The sequence below is a fragment of the Alosa sapidissima genome, chromosome 6 (genome assembly GCF_018492685.1).
Source record: "Alosa sapidissima isolate fAloSap1 chromosome 6, fAloSap1.pri, whole genome shotgun sequence".
Taxonomy (NCBI): Eukaryota; Metazoa; Chordata; class Actinopteri; order Clupeiformes; family Clupeidae; genus Alosa; species Alosa sapidissima.
The window spans coordinates 28,377,112-28,397,849 of NC_055962.1; the positions used below are offsets into that span (position 1 = coordinate 28,377,112).

The 20,738-nt window shown below is 40.1% G+C and overlaps 1 protein-coding gene across 1 annotated transcript; it reads right to left on the minus strand.

Annotated features, from left to right (window-relative positions):
* Positions 1-10,178: 10,178 nt before the first annotated feature.
* Positions 10,179-13,128, minus strand: LOC121712118 (cdc42 effector protein 2-like). Its single transcript, XM_042096117.1, has 2 exons — positions 12,712-13,128; positions 10,179-10,975 (listed from the first exon to the last, which is right to left on the minus strand). Exon 2 carries the CDS (start codon positions 10,973-10,975, stop codon positions 10,427-10,429), a length of 549 nt encoding a protein of 182 aa, XP_041952051.1. The 5' UTR covers positions 12,712-13,128; the 3' UTR covers positions 10,179-10,426.
* Positions 13,129-20,738: the final 7,610 nt, after the last annotated feature.

Here is a 20,738-nt window from a genome sequence, read left to right on the forward strand (position 1 = left end):
TTAGTGCTGCATGTAAACACACTTGTCATGCTACATTTATATGTGTATGTATGTAATGTGTGTGTGTGTGCATATATACACATATATATATATATATATATATATATATATATATATATATATATATATATATACATACATATATATATATATATATATATATACATAGATATATGTAAACACACTTGTCACGCTACATTTATATGTGTATGTATGTATTGTGTATATGTATACATACATACATATATATATATATATATATATATATATATATATATATATATATATATATATACATAGATATATGTAAACACACTTGTCACGCTACATTTATATGTGTATGTATGTAATGTGTGTGTACATATATATATATGCACAGAGAGAGAGGGCAATACAGAAGTTTTTGCTGTATGTAAACACACTTGTCATGCTACATTTATATGTGTATGTATGTAATGTGTGTGTGTGTGTGTATGTATATATATATATATATATATATATATATTATAGGTAACACTTTATTTTAATGTGTCACAGTGTACCTACCTAAGTAGGTATGGTGGTGTAACCTGTGTAACAACATATACTATCAGGTACTATCATTGTACTTGCATTATGTATTTGTGGGTACCTACATATAAGCTTAGTTGTTACATTGTAATACTGAGTGCTTTTACAAAACTTTGCCAATTGGCCTACATTTTCATCAGAGGCAAAGAGCTGACCTGAGACCTGCTGGATGGGGTAAATCTGGTCATGATAGATTTGATATACAAGCCATTCTTAGCTCCAGTCAAGGCCTCATTGTCTTCAGTGTACATGTTTTTTTGCTCTTGGGTGCTCCTTGTTGGTGCCCCCCCTCCAATCCCAATCCTCCCCCACCTTTCTTATGCAGCCCTTGCCACTTAATCTACTAAACCCCTCTTCTATTGCACTCCCCCCCCCCCATAAATGCTCAAATAGGCTGACACCAGACATAATTTCACTGCATTTCTTACTTCCAGTAACTATATGCATGTGACAATAAACTTCCTTGTATCCTTGTAACAGCTGTGCTGCTACAACCTTGTTACTCTTTGATACAGTGGAATAAACCTATTAAGTGTACCAGTTAATTACTTACATGTACATATGACATATGACATGTATGTTGTGTCTTCGATGTCTTGGAACAGGTCTACTAATTCACTACATCAACTGTGTTGGTACACACTTATTGCTCTTTGATACAGTGGCATAAGTACTAAGTACTTGGGCAATTCCATGGAAAATTACGTTTTTTCTAACATCCATAACGCCAATAAAATGTGATGGTATGGTATGATGTGAATGATTACATGAAATTTGAGCATTTGCTATTTCTGGCTGAAGAATGTACATGAGAAAAATGCACAAAAAATGAATAGTAACATTCACATCATACAAATGCCAAGGCATTTCACTGGCGTTATGGATGTGACAAAAAGTCAATTTTCCGTGGAATTGCCCACTTACAATTACATATTACATTACATGTTGTGTCATTGGTGTCTTGGAACATGTCTGCCATTACCCTACATACTGTAGTACATGTATCAACTGTGTTATTTATTACTCTTTTGATACAGTGGAATGAACCCATTCAAATAAAGTGTACCAGTTAAGTACTTGTACATATACATGTACATATTATATACATCCTGTCATTGATGTCATACATCCTGTAATTGATGTGTTGAAACGTGTCTGCTGTTACAACACACAGTACATGTGAATTAGTAGACCTGTTCCAAGACATCGAAGACACAACATACATGTCATATGTGCATGTAAGTAATTAACTGGTACACTTAATAGGTTTATTCCACTGTATCAAAGAGTAACAAGGTTGTAGCAGCACAGCTGTTACATGTACACTGAAGACAATGAGGCCTTGACTGGAGCTAAGAATGGTTTGTATATCAAATCTATCATGACCAGATTTACTCCATCCAGCAGGTCTCAGGTCAGCTCTTTGCCTCTGATGAAAATGTAGGCAAATTGGCAAAGTTTGGTAAAAGCACTCAGTATTACAATGTAACAACTATATCCTATGTAGGTACCCACAAATACATAATGCAAGTACAATGATAGTACAGTACCTGATAGTACATGTTATTACACAGGTTGTACCACTGTACCTAATTAGGTACATGTAGGTACACTGTAACAGCGACACATTAAAATAAAGTGTTGCCGATGAATTTCCCCAGTAATGGACAATAAAGACTTCTATTCTAGCCTACACGTCACATGTAGCCTACTAGAAGTGATGTTTCAGCTAGAAGTGATGGTTCATAAATTAACCCTCCAACTTTGCTGATGCACAGAACAGGTGTGCTGAGCTTTGCTTTTGGCTCTTCAAAGTGTTGTAAGTAAGGTGGTGTAAGTAGCCTACAGTATAGGCAGGTGGTGAGACAGGTCAAGAAATATGGTGCAGTACTATACAGTTGATTTTCAGAAGGTGGTTTAGAGTAGTATAAATGAAATATAAATATGTGCACTGTATTACCTTATAAGAGCAGAATAAATATGGCTATGAATAACAATGTCAGTTGATATTATTTTAAACGTTGGTGACACTACATTAATAAGGAGAATAGCAATAATAAACAATAATGTGAATGCAATATCAATGGGCAATAAATGGAAATCAACAAATAACATGCAAACAATGACTCAGAACAGCCTAAGTGCATGGTGAACAAATATGTCTTTACACCCCTGTAGACAGGTGCATGCAAAAACACAGAAAGCAGACAAGGATTTTGTTTTTATAACACATGTAATAAGCAATGAACATTTGAAGATGTATTGTTTTGTTCTTCTAACATCAATAGTAGTTGTGCAGAGGTTGTAACATAATGATAAATACATGCTGCCTGTCACATTATGAATATATACCCTGTCTTGTCTTGCACATCAGAAGCAGCAGCACTATGCTATTACATCGTTCACCGTAGGGACTAATATGAGGGAGACTGAGCTGCCAATCTCTCTTAACAGGTCCTGCACCATATCTACAAATATCTGTTCTGCTCTGCACAAACATAAGCAGGGTCTGATTTAGCGTGGCAGAGTGCTGATTGACAATAACATGGTTCCCTGCAGTGTTTGGTTGATTCCCATTGATGTTTGTGGGTTCTGTTTGACTGTACATTTTATGTGTGGCATCTCATTCCTCAGTTGTCTAACATGTTTTCTGACGGCCACTGATTGCATTAGCAGCTGAAAGACCAACTTGTAACAAGGTCCCAATTGTGGATACACCCATTAACAGTCCTTGCGACCAATGAAATCCGGATCAACTACAAACTTTTGATTGATTTTCAACAATGAACAGTTAGTTCAGTGTAATATGTCCAGCTCTCTCCCCCATCTTAATAAGTCAACATTATATGATATGACCCTATTTTTACATTATAGCCTACATATGTTATAGCCTAACCCTTATCTATAGGTGACTGATGAGATTCATGTTAGCATATATTTATTGGCGACACAATTAATATTGGAGCTATTTCACTGTCGCAGACACAGACGTGCTTGGTAGCCTAGGCTACGTAGTCATAGGCCAACATGAGACTTAAGCCCTCGTGTCGTCATGACTTAGGTTAGCCTATGTTCTTACTGTTGTGATTATCTGTAGGACATATTGTCTGTGGAACACAATTGTAGGCTAGGCCTATATTTGATTTTCAGTAAGCTTATATATCAATGATAAAGCTTTTTTACTTTTTTGGTGTAATTATTTAGTTTTTTTTTTATCTATGTAGGCTATTTCTTTAATGTTACATTATTATTTTGTTAATACATGGAATAAATCACCACAAACACACGCGACTGTAGCCTATGAGCTTCTCCTGTAGCCTACCAGGCTTGCGCAGCGTGGCTAACAACGCCCCTAAAACAAGTGTAACCGTCGGCTCCTCGAGGCTTATTACTTAAACGAAGTTACAGCAGCTATTAGGTCCGAGGTGCAGTGAAATGGCGTCATCTGGTGGTCATACAATTCACCCGCTATTAGACCCGAAGTGCAGGAGAAGTGGGTATTCAACCACGCCATCCTTCAGGTCGCAGCGACACGTAGGTGTATTTTATGTGCTGTGTCATGGTGCCATCTAGTGGTTGTGGAATATTTAACACACATTATAGTTCTGGGAATAGATGTGCCCTCGAATAAATGTACTTTGTTACAAATTATTTGGGTAATCCATCTGATAAATTGTGTTTTTCTTTTTATACTTCGTACCTTTATAAATTAAAGTGTATCATTAAGGTACCTTTTTCAATGTCATTACTCTGACATTCGACATTAGTCGACCATAAATTTGGGCAGTGGGCACATTGTTAGGGGTTGACACTTTGCATAAGATTTCTCCACATTACTTGATCCAAATTCTGTGATTTTTGTTGTATAAATGTTGTACAATTATGTAGTTTCGTATCAAAGTGGAATGGTGGTTTTCATAAGTCAGCGGCGTTAGGGTTTGAGCACATAAATGACGTTTTGTTTACATGTGTTCAATGTAAGTCAATGGGAGCCGGAAATCCATAAATAGCGGCGTCCAAAGAATCTTTTGCCGGATAGCATGACGGCGGTTTAACTTCCATCTGGAACAAACCGCAGGCCTAGCAGAATTTATGCAGCAGTTCACTGTGTTGGCAGTGCGATTTTCCTGCCAAACTTCGACCAACTCCAGTCAGCTACAACAGATCTTGTGTCAGCACTAGGGAACATCTTAGCTGAATCCGTTTAACACCAAATGTTATGTAGGCTAAGCAGAACATAAAATGGAATATTTTAATCAGAAACTATAAGCACCTTCACCATGACACTCACTCCCTTTAGCACCTTACCAGTCCCGGCCCTGTCACTACAAGCGTCTTATGCTTGATCACCCTCAAGCACATTGGACTTTCTTAGTTTAATTTATATAGTGTATTTAGTATTTAGTTTTGTTAGTTTTCTTATCTTTCTTATATTATACTGTCTTTATTGTACAGTGGAGTTTAGTTATATGTTTATACTTATACTTATGTTAACCATTTCTGCTGTAAATGCATGTTGTGTGTGATGTCTGTATGCTACTGAGACCCTTGAATTTCCCCTTGGGGATCAATAAAGTATCTATCTATCTATCTATCTGTCTATCTATCTATCTATCTATCTATCTATCTATCTATCTATCTATCTATCTAAGCTGTATGCTTAAACTGAGGTTTTGGCTGGGAAAATCCAGACATACTTTTCTAATTGAGTCTAATGTAGCCTATTATGTCTATTATGCCTGTTTAGTCATGCTTTGTTTTCCAACTTCACATCCTGGTTTCCCATTGTCTCTTATCTCACTCGTAAATTTCAATGAATCATGTCAGTGGTATGGCAGATAGGCAAACCCTTGTATGCACTCTGCAGGTCAAACCAGGTTACCATTGCCTAAACTGTCACTGTAAGAAAAAGCTGTTTAAGTCCCATAAATCAGAAATGATTATGCATGTTCATGTTACACATCATATGCTAACTTGACACCACTGTCTTTTATCCCAGTTGATCTCCATTCAGTTTCCACAATTTACTGAAATTAAGTGATTGTGCTCTGGAAATGCTCACAATACTCACAAGCTATCAACTAAATCTTTATGGCCTATAGTCTTCTGATCAGCCGAAACAGTTTCTTTGCTATTAACATGTTCATGTTGATCATAACAAATCTAAAATGTTAATACATTTGCTGCAGGACACTGAGCAGACTTGCCATCTGAGTTCATTAAGATCCTTGAGTAAAAGGAATATGTCAGGCCCAGCTGTGGCTCTGAAGGCCTGTTTGAGCTAAATGGCGAGAGGTCGGCAGAGGAAGGTTCCAGTCTGAACAAAAGCTGATTCATGGCATCTCTGAGAGAATCAAAACAGTGACAATATCTCAGTTGTGTTGCTGACGTGCTGCCGATGAGGCATTATTTTCACGTAATACTCAGGGATGCATAGACCAGACCATTACTCATAAGCAAGTAATTGTATGCCTGTGACAACATCATAGCAATATAATGTGCATCGAATGGTGAAATGATGAGTGGGTATACAGTGGGTATATATATATATATATACACTGTGTGTTTACATATACATATATATATATATATATATATATATATATATATATATATATATATATATACACACAGTGTAACCGGAAAGTAGAAAGTATTCAGACCCTTTCAAGTTTTCCACATTTTGTTATGTTTCAGGCTCATCTTATAATGGATTCAGTTCATTTTTTCTCTCATCAATCTACACACAATACTCCAACACTCCACAAAAAAGTATTCAGACCCTTTGTTATGACACTTTCAATTGAGCTCTGGTGCATCCTACTTCTATCAATGGTCTTTGAGATGCTTTTACAACTTGATTAGAGTCCACTTGTGCCTAAATTAATGAATTGCCCATTATTAAGAGAGGTAGACATCTCTTTATATACGGTCTCACAGTTGATGGTGTTTGTCAGAGTGAAAACCAAGCCACAAGGTCAAGATAATTGTCCGTAGACCTGCGAGAAGACACAGATCTGGGGAAGGATACAGTATAGTATAGTATAGTAGTATGTATAGTATATATACTTTTTTGATCCCGTGAGGGAAATTTGGTCTCTGCATTTAACCCAATCGGTGAATTAGTGAAACACAAACAGCACACAGTAAACACACAGTGAGGTGAAGCACACACTAATCATGGCGCAGTGAGCTGCCTGCTAACCAGTGGGCCACGGCTGCCCAAAAACAATTCTGCATAAAGAGTGTCTGCCTGTCCTAATAATGGCCAATTAATTAATTTAGGCACAGGTGGGCTCTAAGGAAGTTGTAGAAGCATCTCAAGGACCATTGATGCACCAGAGCTCAATTGAAAGTGTCATAACAAAGGGTCTGAATACTTATGTAAATGATATATTTCAGACTTTTATTTTTTAGAAATTTACAAAACACTCCAAACACCTGATTTTTTGTGGAGTGTTGGAGCATTGTGTGTAGATTGATAAGAAAAAAAACGAATTTAATCCATTTCAAGATGAGTCTGAAATATAACAAAATTTGGAAAACTTGAAAGGGTCTGAATACTTTCCGGTTACACTGTATGGTGGCCTATACAGGCTTATCTGAAAATGGCTAATTGTAACTCTGTAGTTGCAGAAGTTGGTTTTCAATATGTGTAAAATTATTCAAATATGTCAGCATGATGTAAATGGAGGCTAACTAGATGTACCGCAGAGCGGTACAAAATATGACCGCCGCCCAGTCCAGCACATTTTTTCCACAAAAAGAAATCACGCTGAAGGGCCTATATGATTCTAACTGTCTCACTAAATTGCATTATCCACACTCAATTCTCACTGGTATCTGCTAGACAACAAGTACCAAAACATGATTAGTTCATATATTTCACATGTAAAATACATTTTATACAACCCCACCTCCATCTTGCCTGTTCATAATTCTGAGAAATTCTTGATTGTTTGTGTTATGTTTATGTTATGTGTGTGTGTGTGTGTGTGAAATTTGACGGAAATTTGGGCGTGCGAAAAAAAAAAAAAAAAAAAAAAAAAATCTGACTAAACCGAAGCGGCGGTCATAATAATACAATGGATATAAATTCTACAGATCCAAATGTAAATATGTATTTTTCCTTTTAGCCACTAGATGACGCCAATGTCTTTTTACAAGAAATAACTTAATTCATGGCTGCCAAGACAAGTTACTGAGGCAAGTAAGCAAGCACTCTTTTCAACACTAAAGATTGTACTGCCTGAAACTGCATCTTATGCAGTTCAGTTTTTACATATAACTAGATGTACTGCAGAGCGGTACAAAATATGACCGCCACCCAGTCCAGCACATTTTTTCCACAAAAAGAAATCACGCTGAAAGGCCTATATGATTCTAACTGTCTCACTAAATTGCATTATCCACACTCAATTCTCACTGGTATCTGCTAGACAACAAGTACCAAAACATGATTAGTTCATAGATTTCACATGTAAAATTCATTTCATACAACCCCACCTCCATCTTGCCTGTTCATAATTCTGAGAAATTCTTGATTGTTTGTGTTATGTTTATGTTATGTGTGTGGGTGTGTGAGAGTGTGTGTGTGTGTGTGTGTGTGTGTGTGTGTGCGTGCTTGTGTGTGTGCCTGCGTATGTGCCTGTGCATGCAAGCGTACATATGTCTACTGTGTGAGTATGTGTCATACGTATGATTACTGTGAATGTATGTGTGTGTGTGTGTGTGTATCTGTTTGTGCACATGTGTGCACATGAAATGGGTTAACATGACCCCTGGAGGCAAACATACGGAAAAAAATGGTCATCCTAGGCCCTACAGCTCTCAACATATTCACAGAGAACTGTGTCTGCCCTACCCTCCTTTCGGGGGGTCCAGTCCAGCGGGGGGGGCTACAGATCAAAACGAAAAATGACGGTTCCATGCTATGCATGTGGGGGTACATGCCCACCAAGTTTTGTGTACCCCGGTCTTTCAGTGTCCCGGGAATCCTTGTTGGTGTACGTCACTAAATGTACACATAAATTATTTTATTGTAAGGCCCCCCATGAACGAAAGTACACAAAACTTGGCATGCATTCGGAGGGTGTCATAATGATCCTACACTTTTAATTTCGTGCAGTTTTGACCTTGTCAGCCAGAGATATTGTGATGAAAACACCTAATTTTTTGCTTTTTAATTTTTAACTAGGTGTCCTAATACATGAAATAAGTGGTAATGGGATGGGTTGACATGCCCCCTTAAGACCAACATAGATAAAAAAAAGGTGGACCTCCTAGGCCCTACGGTTCTCGAGATATTCACAGAAAACTGTCTCCGGCCACCTACAGGCCAGTTGGTGTATAGTAACATAAATTAATTTATTGTGTGGCCCCCCATGAACGGAATTCCACAAAACTTGGCGTGCATACAGAGGGTGTCATAATGATCCTACACTTCCAATTTCGTGCAGTTTTGACTATGTTAGGTCACAGATACCTTCAATTACAACACCTCATTTTTACTTTTTTGTGTTTAACTAGGTGGCGCTATACATGAAATGAGTGGTTATGGAATGGGTTGACATGGCCCCTTGAGATCAACATACAAAAAAAATGGGCCTCCTAAACCCTACGGTTTTCGAGATATTCACAGAAAACTGTGTCTGCCCTACCCTCCTTTCGGGGGGTCCAGTCCAGCGGGGGGGCTACAGATCAAAACGAAAAATGATGGTTCCATGCTATCCATGTGGGGTTACATGCCCACCAAGTTTTGTGTACCCCGGTCTTTCAGTGTCCCGGGAATCATTGACGGAAATTTGGGCATGCGAAAAAAATAAATAAATAAATAAATAAATAAAAAAATAAAAAAATAAATAAATCTGACTAAACCTTCACTGCGCGGCGGTCATAATAATTGAAATAATAGCAAGCACCAGTAGGGGGTGTTGTAACATAATAAGACGATTATGTTGTAGCTCTATACAGCATTAGGGGATTCTCAGCATGTCAGGAAGTACTGTACACATCAAAATGGCTTAGAAATGCAGATGATGAGAATGATTCTTCAAATATATTTTATTGACTTGGATAATAAGTATGATCAGACCATTAAGCCATGTATGATAATATGTACAACAACTTAAGTTCTTAAGCAAAGGACCTGAGGCAGGAGTCATTTTAGTCTTTTCAAGACTAAGTATAAGTATAAGTATATATACTCTTTTGATCCCGTGAAGGAAATGTGGTCTCTGCATTTATCCCAATCCGTGAATTGGTGAAACACACTCAGCACACAGTGAACACACAGTGAGGTAAAGCACACAATCCCGACGCAGTAAGCTGCCTGCTACAGCGGCGCTCGGGGAGCAGTGAGGGGTTAGGTGCCTTGCTCAAGGGCATTTCAGCAGTGCCTACTGGTTGGGGTTACTGGTTACAAGTCTGAAGCCCTAACCAGTAGGTCACAGCTGCCCCACTACTAGACTATTTTAGCTTAGGCTACAACATGTTTCCTCTATGTAGAGGAAAATATAAGGCATACTCAATAATGGTTGTATCTTTCTATGGTGATTCCTTCAAACCATAGAAATGCTTGGTAGTGAAAGGTAAATGACGGTGTATCATTTCCCCCTATATCCTCCACTTTAAAAAAAAAAAAAAACAAGAAGATGCCATTTACAAATTGCTGGGAAGTGGGTAATCATAAGCAGAACAACAGACTTCCTTCATCTCCCCACACCCTGTTTAAGTGATCAACGCAGTCTCTTCCTTATCAAATACGTCAGTACAGTTCATAGTGCCAAAGGGCATTTTGTTTGTCATAACGTCTATGTACAGCAGTCCACCAATGTAATGGCTGTTCAGCAGATTCTCACTGGCTGTCCATCACCTTTAGGACATCGTCCAGTATGGAGGGCCCAAGGTCCAGGTTGAGTGACAGGGGCAGGTCATCTGCCCCCGCAGGACTCAGACCGGACCGTTGGGCCTTAGGGGGCAGTTTGGTGGTCAGTCCGACTAGCCCGTCCACTTCGCCGTCCGCTTCATCGCTGCGGGGCAGGTGCACCACCTGGACTTCGTCCAGCAGGGGCAGCGAGTGGCTCTTCTTGTGCGTGGGGCTGGCGGCCCTGCTGCGGGCCTGAGCGGCAGCCTCCTCTGGGGTAAGGAGCCGGGGCGGCTTGGGAGGCGGTGGGCCCACCAGGTACAGGTTCTGGTCGCTGCGGGAGCCGTGCAGCACCAGGCTGCCGCTGCGCTGGAAGACGGGCACGTCGCCGAAGGACTCGTCGAGGCCGATGTGGGAGAGGTGGCGGAAGTCGCCCAGCGGCTGGCTGATCATGCTGCTGGAGAGCATGGCCTTCGGCTTCTGCTTGCGTGACCACCGCAGGGTCGTCGACTTGAAGTAGAGCGAGTTCTTTAGAGGCATCTGGTGTGAGAGACAAGAAAGAGTACAATGTGTTAGGACCTCGTCTCATTTCAAAGTGGTGATGGTATAGTGGTTAAGGAAGGCTAAGGCACTTGGCTCCAAAGTGGAAGCCAGAAAGTCGTTGGTTTGATTCGTAGTTGCCACCATTGTGCCCCTGAGCAAGGCACTTTACCCCAGTTGCCCCAGGGGTGACTGTGCCTGTAATTGGTCTCTGTGAGTGGAAAAAGCTTCAAGCATGATAAAAAATCATCTGATCATCAATACAGAGTAGATATTATGTGGTAATCAACCAGGCCAAATCCAGTTCGGCCAGCTTGATATGCAGTGAATACAGTGACTGTATTCAGTAACATTACTAGGCTGTGGGGAAATAGTAAGGAGACTTTAGTCACCACCAGGTTCTCAGACATTTCCTTTGCTCCCTGTGATTACTTTCCAATCACCAGGCATGACTACTGTATGGCTGTTGATCTAATGCACACTCAGGTCTTTAGCAAGATCCGGTGTGTGGGACAGATTAAAAGTTATGTCAACAACATGCTTAAGGACCACATTCTCAACTACTCCTTACGTCCTGTTTTCGTATCTCCAGATTGTGAGCATAAAATAGATATTATGAAGCAACATGGTGCTTAAGGTGGTCAAGCTGACGTGCAGGGAAGACTTTAGTGGTTTAAACTCTTCTGTGGTCTTATGTGCGATGCAGAGGGGACCAATGTATAAAGGTTACATCTGCACCTCTTTTCAGAGGAACAACTCTTATCTCTTTTCAAATCAGGTCATGAGGATAGCATAGCATATTATGTGGCAATCAGAACGTGTTTCTACTGGCACTAGTTTCGCTGTGTCATCTTATTTCGGAGATAAAAAGGTTAGAAATCTTCTCCCACTCTCATGGTTAAGGCTAAAGTACAACTGTCTGGGGGAAATGAACAATTGAGTTTAGAAATGACAGTAAAGCTATCTTATTCCTCCAGTATGTGTGTGTGTGTGTCTGTGTGTGTGTGTGTGTTCTGCCAAACCAAAAAGCACCTGAGGCAGCCAAGCCTTCAGAATTATGTCGAAGCCTAGGAATGTGGCCTATGTTTCTTTTTCTAAGGGCATAAATCTTTAAAACCCAACAGCACATTAAAACAGCAACCATTATCATTCTTGACCAGTGAACTGCCCAAAGCACCTGCCAGCATTTTGTTTACATCTCAATAAATCACCTAAACTTTGCAGATTAAATACAAATAGAGCCCAATTAAATTCTACAGCCCTAAATGTGTAAGGATGAACGTTTGTGCTTTTACAAAGACAGAGTTAAAAAGCACACTAACTGGCATACAGTATGGATGTCTCCTGCATGAGCTATGTCCCCTACATGCCATTACCTTGAAGCAGCAACATTCCTTTCGTTTCACGTAAGGGAATGGTGTGACAAACTTCAGCTATGTGGGAAAATGTTTTGTGGATTCTTCCTCAGATGAAATAACCAGCCATAGGTACAAAATGTGTCTCAAATGGAGGGCTGTTTTTGAAACACTGCTCTGGGAGTGTGGGGGATACGAAAATGTTACCTCAGCAAGACAAAGGTGAATCTGAATGAAACACATGCCACATTGCTGGCACTGAGTTATACAATTAATGTAATCCCTTGTTGTGTTACACCCCTGTGGCCTACAGTATCCTACCCTGTAATCCCTACACTCTATGTACTTTCTCCTTATCCGTTTGCATAGTTCAAGGCTTACCTGAGTGGACCTTGTGAGTCTAGTAGATATGTAGGACCAAAGTCTGTCCCTCCCGGACCTGCAAGTCCCCTGCCTGTTTGAGGGGGTTTGATCTGCTGGGCTTGTATGGATCTCACTCGTCCCTCTCTGGATTCCCCGATGTCTCTGTCCCCGCAGAAGGCTCGGTATCAGACAAGTCACCCTCAGTGCCTTGTGTGAGGTAGGTGGGTTTCTCCTTAGAGATAAGGCTGTTGACTTTCTCCACTTCTGGTATCAGCTTTCGTCAGTCCGTTTATCAGTTTTCCCTCAGCCACTTGCTCCTAAATCCACTGTTTGTTTTGTTTCGTTTTTTTAATCACACACTATGTCCCAAAGTAGAGTGGGTGCAGACAGCAATGCGACTTGCCAAGGTCCTGGTTTTAGGTAGAGTATGTTTTCTGAGACTTTTAGCAGGGGTAAGTACTAGAGGGTGGCTGAACGGGGAGGAGTGGGAGGCGGAGCATGGGTCCATTCACATCACTGACCAGAGGCGGAGAAGCTGGGAGCAAAGCTTCCTGTTACTGTGGAGGTAATGTTACCTTACCCCTATAAATTCCTTTCAAAGAGAAAAGCCATGCAGGGTGCTGAGCAAATGGTCAAATCACACATAGTAAACAATACCATACCTCCATGTGTTCAGACAGTAGTTTTCATAATCACAGTAGTCTGACACTGGTTGGTGTGTAATTTCACAGCTTTAGAAAGCTTTTAATTGATTCATTGATTTGATGTTTGTTAGCATGTTGGTGGTAAACATCAAACCCTGCAGACGCCTGGCCCCTTAGCTAGTTCTTTCCTGTAAGACTGGAAATCTCATGTTCCCAATAGAATGAGCTTTTTCCACACAACACTGTAAAGAGAGACCATGTGCTGTTCTGTGTGTGTTAAAAGTGTGGGTACTGGGAATGTTTGGAGATAGACTATCTTCTAGGCAATCTAAACTAGACACAGGTTGACAACAGTCCCTTCCTTCCTCACTTCTGTTTATTGTAGCAGTGTCTTATGACCAAAGCTCTGAGTCAACTAATCTGAGGGCATCATGTTGATACATGCCACTGTCAAACTTCAAAAAAGAAAGACAGACGTTTACACCAAATAGGTTGTGCTAATTAATCTGAGGATTAAAAACTATTAGCAGAACCTGTCAAAAACAGGATGCGCCCAGACTAGTGTACACTTCCTGCTTTATAGAATGTGTTGTGCTACATGAGGGTGCAGTATTTTTCCTATTCCTATGTTAAGATTTGGTAAGGGAATACATGCAGAACAATTTGCCCATTAATAATGTCACATCAAATAGCTATTTGACATGAATGAATGCCTAAAGCGGTATAAATTCCTCTGTTATCACTGCTGATTTGTCTAATCTAAGAAGGACTTTGATCTAAACTAGATTTGGCCTTTATAGAGAAGAGACATATTTCCTTATCACTTCCCTAGTGAAGTGCCCTTTGTATTCATATGAAATTCAAAATAATCCAATAAGCGCAGTGAAATTCAAACAGTCATTCAACAGTACCCCTTTGCTTTTATCAGGAGTCATAAAGTAATAAAGTCATTTATTGTTTCTTGAAATAGGATAGCATTCAAAGCAAGAGTTTAAACCTTGTGAAAAATAAGTTACCAATTGAATCGCAGTTAAAGCAGTGTTTTATGCTGAAAATGAGTGCCAGGTGTCATAACTGACACACACACACACACACACACACACACACACACAGCTGTAGATGTTGTGCTAGGTAATATGCATAAGAGCAGCCCTACAGAAAGAATTTGTCACGTGAATTTGTACATCATTCATATCCTGACAAGGCCAGGGCCTTGTCACCATGAGGCAGACTGATTGTTGAGTAACCAAACGGGACAGTTGATCTTTCTCGAGATCTGGCAGGGCTCCAGTGGACACAACTTATTCATGAGACAATGACATATTGACAATAATAATCACATAAGAAATAGAATAGAATAGAATGCCTTTAGAATTAGAATAGAATGTCTCTTTGGTTACAATAGCATAGCGACCATAATAATCACATATGGAATACAATAGAATAGAATGTCTCTTTGGTTACAATAGCATAGCGACGATAATAATCACATATGGAATGTCTCCTTGGTTACATTACTTCCTTTGAATGACAACTATGCAGAGGATCCTCCATGAAACACAATGTTCGGCTGGATCAGAATGTGACCTGATCCATGAAGACATACCTTTGCAGGTTTAAATGATGACATCAAACCTTATGAAGTTCTACCCATTGAGTAAGGAACTTGGGACTCACCTAAACTTTGGCACCTTCATTTTAACTAAACATGAACTGCAATGTTTATATGGTTGTTTGTTTGTTTACCTTTTTATTTAAAATGAGTTGTTTTTGCTTCAAGAGCAAGAAAAATAAAAGTGCAACATTGCTTTCTCAGTGGATCACCCAATTTATTGATGAGCTGATATTTCGGTCGGTCAGACCCTCAACATCAATAAATTGAACCTTTGAGTAAGTAGTGTTGCACTTTTCTTGTTCTTGCTCTAAAGTTGCAGTGTAAATAGCTGCACCTGCAGTATATATAAGGTGTGCCGGCTGCCCTCTATCCTCTGTGAAATGTTATTTGTTTCAACCCACATGCCAACATTCAAAGCGAGTATATCTACCATGAGTAAAAGTTATATAATCTGAATGCCTAATAAGTTCACAGACAGAGGGGAATCCTCCTCAGGCAGCAGATACTAACAGGTGCAGAATAGCAACAACAAAAAACGTGTGAATGCACTCTAGGGTCCCTCCACCATCTTACAGCAAGTGAAACATCCAGTAATGCACCTGTTCAAGAGAAGGGATGATTTATTGTGTAAATGCTGCTGTACCCTATAACTAATTAATGGTATAAACTGTGAAGTTCCCTGCATTCCAGCCTTTATTTGACTAGTAGATAAGGATTGATTACATAAGACCATTACATAGGTACCATAACAAACAGGGCCCTACTGACAGAACTCCTAATGGCATTGAGTCTTTCTTACCCAGTGTAAATGTACCTGTTCTCACCACATCACTTTAACTATTTGATCTCTTTCATGATTTGAACAGTCAAAACATAACATACAAATGTTAACAAGTCACACATCAAAAGGTCTTTGAAATGGCATTATTGTGGTATCATAATATTGTCAATACTAATGTGTTTTGAATGGGGAAAGCAAACGCACACTGATAGTTGAAATTTTCTTGAGGTGCTGGTCACGGGATACGTAATGTGATGAACAGAGGGAGACTGCACACTCTAGCAGCTCATATGCCAGTAGTTTAATACAAAAGAAACAATGTTTCGGCCTGTGGCCTTTCGTAAGACTTAAGAAAGGCCACAGGCTGAAACCAGGCTTGTGCAAAATTCCAGAATTGAATTGAAACTGGCTCTTAAATTCCAATTCAATTCTTGAATTTCACTTGAATTTCAATTGAGGTAGCAAACAGGAAGCAGAATTGCAATTCGAATTGTACAGCCCTGGCTGAAACGTTGTTTCTTTTTTCTCTGTTCATCACAATACTAATGTGTTTATCATAAATGAATTTGATCCCAGCTGAAACCAGTAACACCATGAACAAGTGGGAATTTTATGCTAATGAGAAACCTTACAGAATTCCCATAACTGTAACAAGGTGAAGCATTGCTCATCTTTACTTGGAATAGTTTGATGAGGGGTGTGATATGTATGTGGTTTGTATGTGGCAATCCATGCTCTCGATCTCTCACTGACATTCCATCAGAACACCTTCTGAGGAATGTGGTTCCAACACTCCTCTTTTCTCCCCACGAAACTCAGTTTTCCCACAGTATAGGAGAAGGAGGAAGTGACACATGTTTATGGAATATGAGCTCTCACACTCGTGACTTAAACTGTATACACCACAGTGTGAGAGGTACTGAAGGCACCTTCATGAGTCAAACCTCTCACCCAAACACTGGAGAGAGGAAAGATACTGATTATTTGAAAGTTATATTTGTCTCTGCATGGCATGAATACCAGATTGTGACAGTATGAGCCAGTTTCCCATATGTTGTTTAAGACCAGTTCTAGACTGTAAGAAAACTTAAATGAAAATCCCCATTGAAAAAAGCTTTTAAGCTTAATCTACACATGGATTAAGTACAGCCAGCCAAGTCCCTGACTAAGCACATGTACACATTCACAGCCACATTTTTGACATTGAAAATACTATACAAACACAACCTCATGAGTTTAAGGTCTATTTAATACATTTCAAACATGCTAATCATGTAGTACAATGATACTTCAATGCAATTCAGTTAACTGTGAAATGTGAAATACACACAGTAGTTCACTTGATCAAAGCCTGTGCTAATGATTTATGGACTAACACAATCATGATGGTCTTTGTGTATGTTCTTCAGATCATGGGATGTCACTGAGGTTCACATGGAGGGCTCCTTATGCAGACACCATACGAGTTTCTGCCCGTGCCCCGCCATGCTCACCACTCTGAAACCAATCTTCTCCAGCTTGTCCAGGACAGCTGTGGGTCCACTGGTTAGCACTCTGGACTTGTAACCGGAGGGTTGCTGGTTTGAGCCCCGACCAGTGGGCCGTGGCTGAAGTGCCCTTGAGCAAGGCAACTAACCCCTCACTGCTCCCCGAGCGCCGCCATTGTAGCAGGCAGCTCACTGCGCCGGGATTAGTGTGTGCTTCACCTCACTGTGTGTTCACTGTGTGCTGTTTGTGTTTCACTAATTCACCAATTGGGTTAAAAGCAGAGACCAAATTTCCCTCATGGGATCAAAAAAGTATATATACTTATACAGTCCTGGGTGGCTGCATTACCCAATACTCCTCGCTGCAGAGACAGCGATAAGGAATCACTCGTTTACTTAAACATTAACCAAACAATGAGGTGTTCTACTCACAAATTACAGGTTAGATACAGGACAGAAGGTGCCGCGAGTACTGGATGTAGTCAAACATAAGAATGTTTCAAGACAGTGATGATTTATCCCTCTGAGGGAATGTTGAAAAAGTATGTACAGTACCAAGAGAGAGAGAGAGAGAGAGAGGGAGATCTAACCACATCCTCAGAATTATGTAAGTAAGGTTTGTTTGTTTTACAACAAAAAGCATTCCAGGATACTGGTTAGAATGTGGCAAAAACAATAATTAAATGCTAGACCTTCCTATTACATTATACTGTAAGACAACAATAAGATGAAAGGCTTTGTGGTCATCTCTCATCTATGGTTGCCACTATGTCTTTCTGATCATGAGACCCTGTCAGCAGGGACACACTTGATTAATATGTAAATGATGACCTCTAACTGTGCCTTACCCTCAACAACAATCAGTTGCCCCATTTTTGTTGTTTTTGAGCTCCTAGATAATCCATGATGGCAGGATCAGACATACCATCCCCAACCATGGTCATAGAAGTATTCTGTGGAGAACCACCACAACCACCATTACAGTTAACACCACCAACACCATTACTGTTAACAATGTTAGTAGCATACATGATGCACACACACACACACACACACACATTACATTACACGCCACATTACCATGGCATCACTATTTTATTGCTTAAGAAATTAATCAGATATACTCACAGAACTCCAACTGAAAAGAAGGTATGGCATCCTCAGAAACTGTTCAGTTTGACTGCTCAGATGAGATCTGGCCTACCACTTGGGGAACACAGACTTTCCCCTGTGTCTTCTATTTTCCCAGTGTGTGTGCGCGCGCATGTGTGTGTGTATATGTGTGTGTGTGTGTGTGTGCGCGCACGAGAGAGAGAGTGTTTGTGTCTCCCTCTCCCTCCTGTGTTATAGAATGTGTCATAGAATGAGTTCTGATGTGTTTTTATTGGGGGAGGTGTCCAGGAGGGAATATTTAGGGGAGGTTAGCGATTGATAAGGGGAGGGAATAGAATAGAGGGTTCTAAGACATCTAATAAGTTTAGTAGTTTAGCAGTAAAGGTTGCCTAAATGCCATGTATATAAATGTCTTGTCAGCTTACTAATTGATTTTGCGTTGTGTGTAGATTTAAACTTTTTATTCCACTTTGTTTAAACAGCAAAGTGGAGAGGCCTCGTTCGTTTGGAACTGGTTGGTGAATGTAACGCGCGTAGGCCTGGCTAGATACACCTTTTTGTTTTAGGGACCGTTCGTTATTTATAAATGGGGTCACCGGAGGGATTTTGAGTGCTTCAATCAAAAGTTGCATGACCCTCTCCTGCCTGCAAGACAATTTTCAACGACCCTCCAGCAGTCTGTTTAAATAAGACATGACCCTCCCCGGCCAATTGTCGATACCTTCTGCCACGCTATAAAGCACTATGTATACACATCGACTTAACCAATCGTTCTAAATTCACCCTCTGCTTTCTGATCTTACACATCACACTTCACCAAGATGGTGGCCATTTCAGTAGATTTACTCACTAACATTGTTGTGGAAACACAATAAGCATGGAAACTAAATGCACACTTCTTGCAACTGCATTAGCCTACTTGAAATAAGTTACTCCTCTGGTAAGTATTCACATGAAATAAAACAATAAAACATTGAGACCACTCAACAAAGCACACTGGGTAATAACAAATTCAACACATGAACGTGTTGCTATGGACTCGTCTCTAGGCTTCCTCAGTCATTGTAAAGCTGCCGAAGCTGAACATTATCCAAAACTCAATTTCTCAGACGAGCGTCAATTTGGGAGCTTGCTACACTCCTTCCTTCTCAAATGACTTGAAAAAGCCGTTTGCACAATTTCACAAATAATCACAGGGACCGAAAAATACCTAACATGCCAACTTTTTCCGGGTTTAGGCCTATCATTTTGACTTTTCCCCGCTGTCTTGCCGTTTTAATATTTTCCCGTAGAATATCCCATATTACTGTAATACTCTCATAACATTAGTCCTGCATTCTGGCCTGTCTCTATGTTGTCCTGTTGTTACCCCTTGCCCTTCCAGAGAAAAAGATGTATTCAAATCATCGTTTTGCTTGCTTGAATGCGAACTCAGAGTGATGTTAACCTACAGTAGGCCTATTTAAGTTAACGACGTGGTCGTGAGAGCACGATTCATTGGCGCTTGCAGTGTTCGGCCGTAGGCTATGTCTACGTGCGCACCTGCCAGGCTAAGAGCCAAAGAAATCCCCCTGTATATTCACTCCAAGTTGGCCTACCATAACTTACCAACTCTACACTGTAGACCATAAACTGGCTATTTATATGACCAATGTATTTGTTCAACTTTATGAAGGAGAATTACGCACTGCTACTTGGAACGTAACACATTTTTGTTGGCAGGAGAGAGAATGACAGCGATTAACAAACTGCACTTGTTGCTGGTTACCAATAAATAGGGCCTACTATATATTTTTTTTGCAAACAACAAAAACAGAAAGGATGGAGACAGCAAAACTAGAGATGGGCAGGAACAAGGTCAATTGTTAGAAGTGGTAGAAATGTTTGTCAAAAGCTGGATGTGTGGATGAATGAAGCACAAGTATGCTTTATAAGCATGCACACTGTTTAAAGTTAGGCTACATGGTAAACTACAAGTAAACCAAAGTTAAATTTAGCTTTTTTAGGGCTGGATAAAGTTGACCAAATGGATATAGGCTGTTAGGCGTGAATAAAGTAGGCTACTTTGTTGCTCCAACCCTTCCAACGTTAATGGGGACGGATGTTGACATTTTCCGTATTTTGCGTGAGAAACCCGGGAAATCTCCCTTATTTTTATTGTTCAATGTTGACAGAGCTATGGAACGAAAGAGAACGTTATGGCGACAGAAATCAACAATCAAACAAGCCACTTTGATTTTTTGCTGTTTTCATTAATACAAAAGATGGGTGACCCCCCCTCCTAGACAAAAAAAAGTTAGGTGACCCTCCCCTCAGCAAAGAATAAAAAGACATGACCCTCCCCTATTTTCCTCCGGTGACCCCGTTTATAAATAACGAACGGTCCCTTAGGCCTTTTGTTTTAG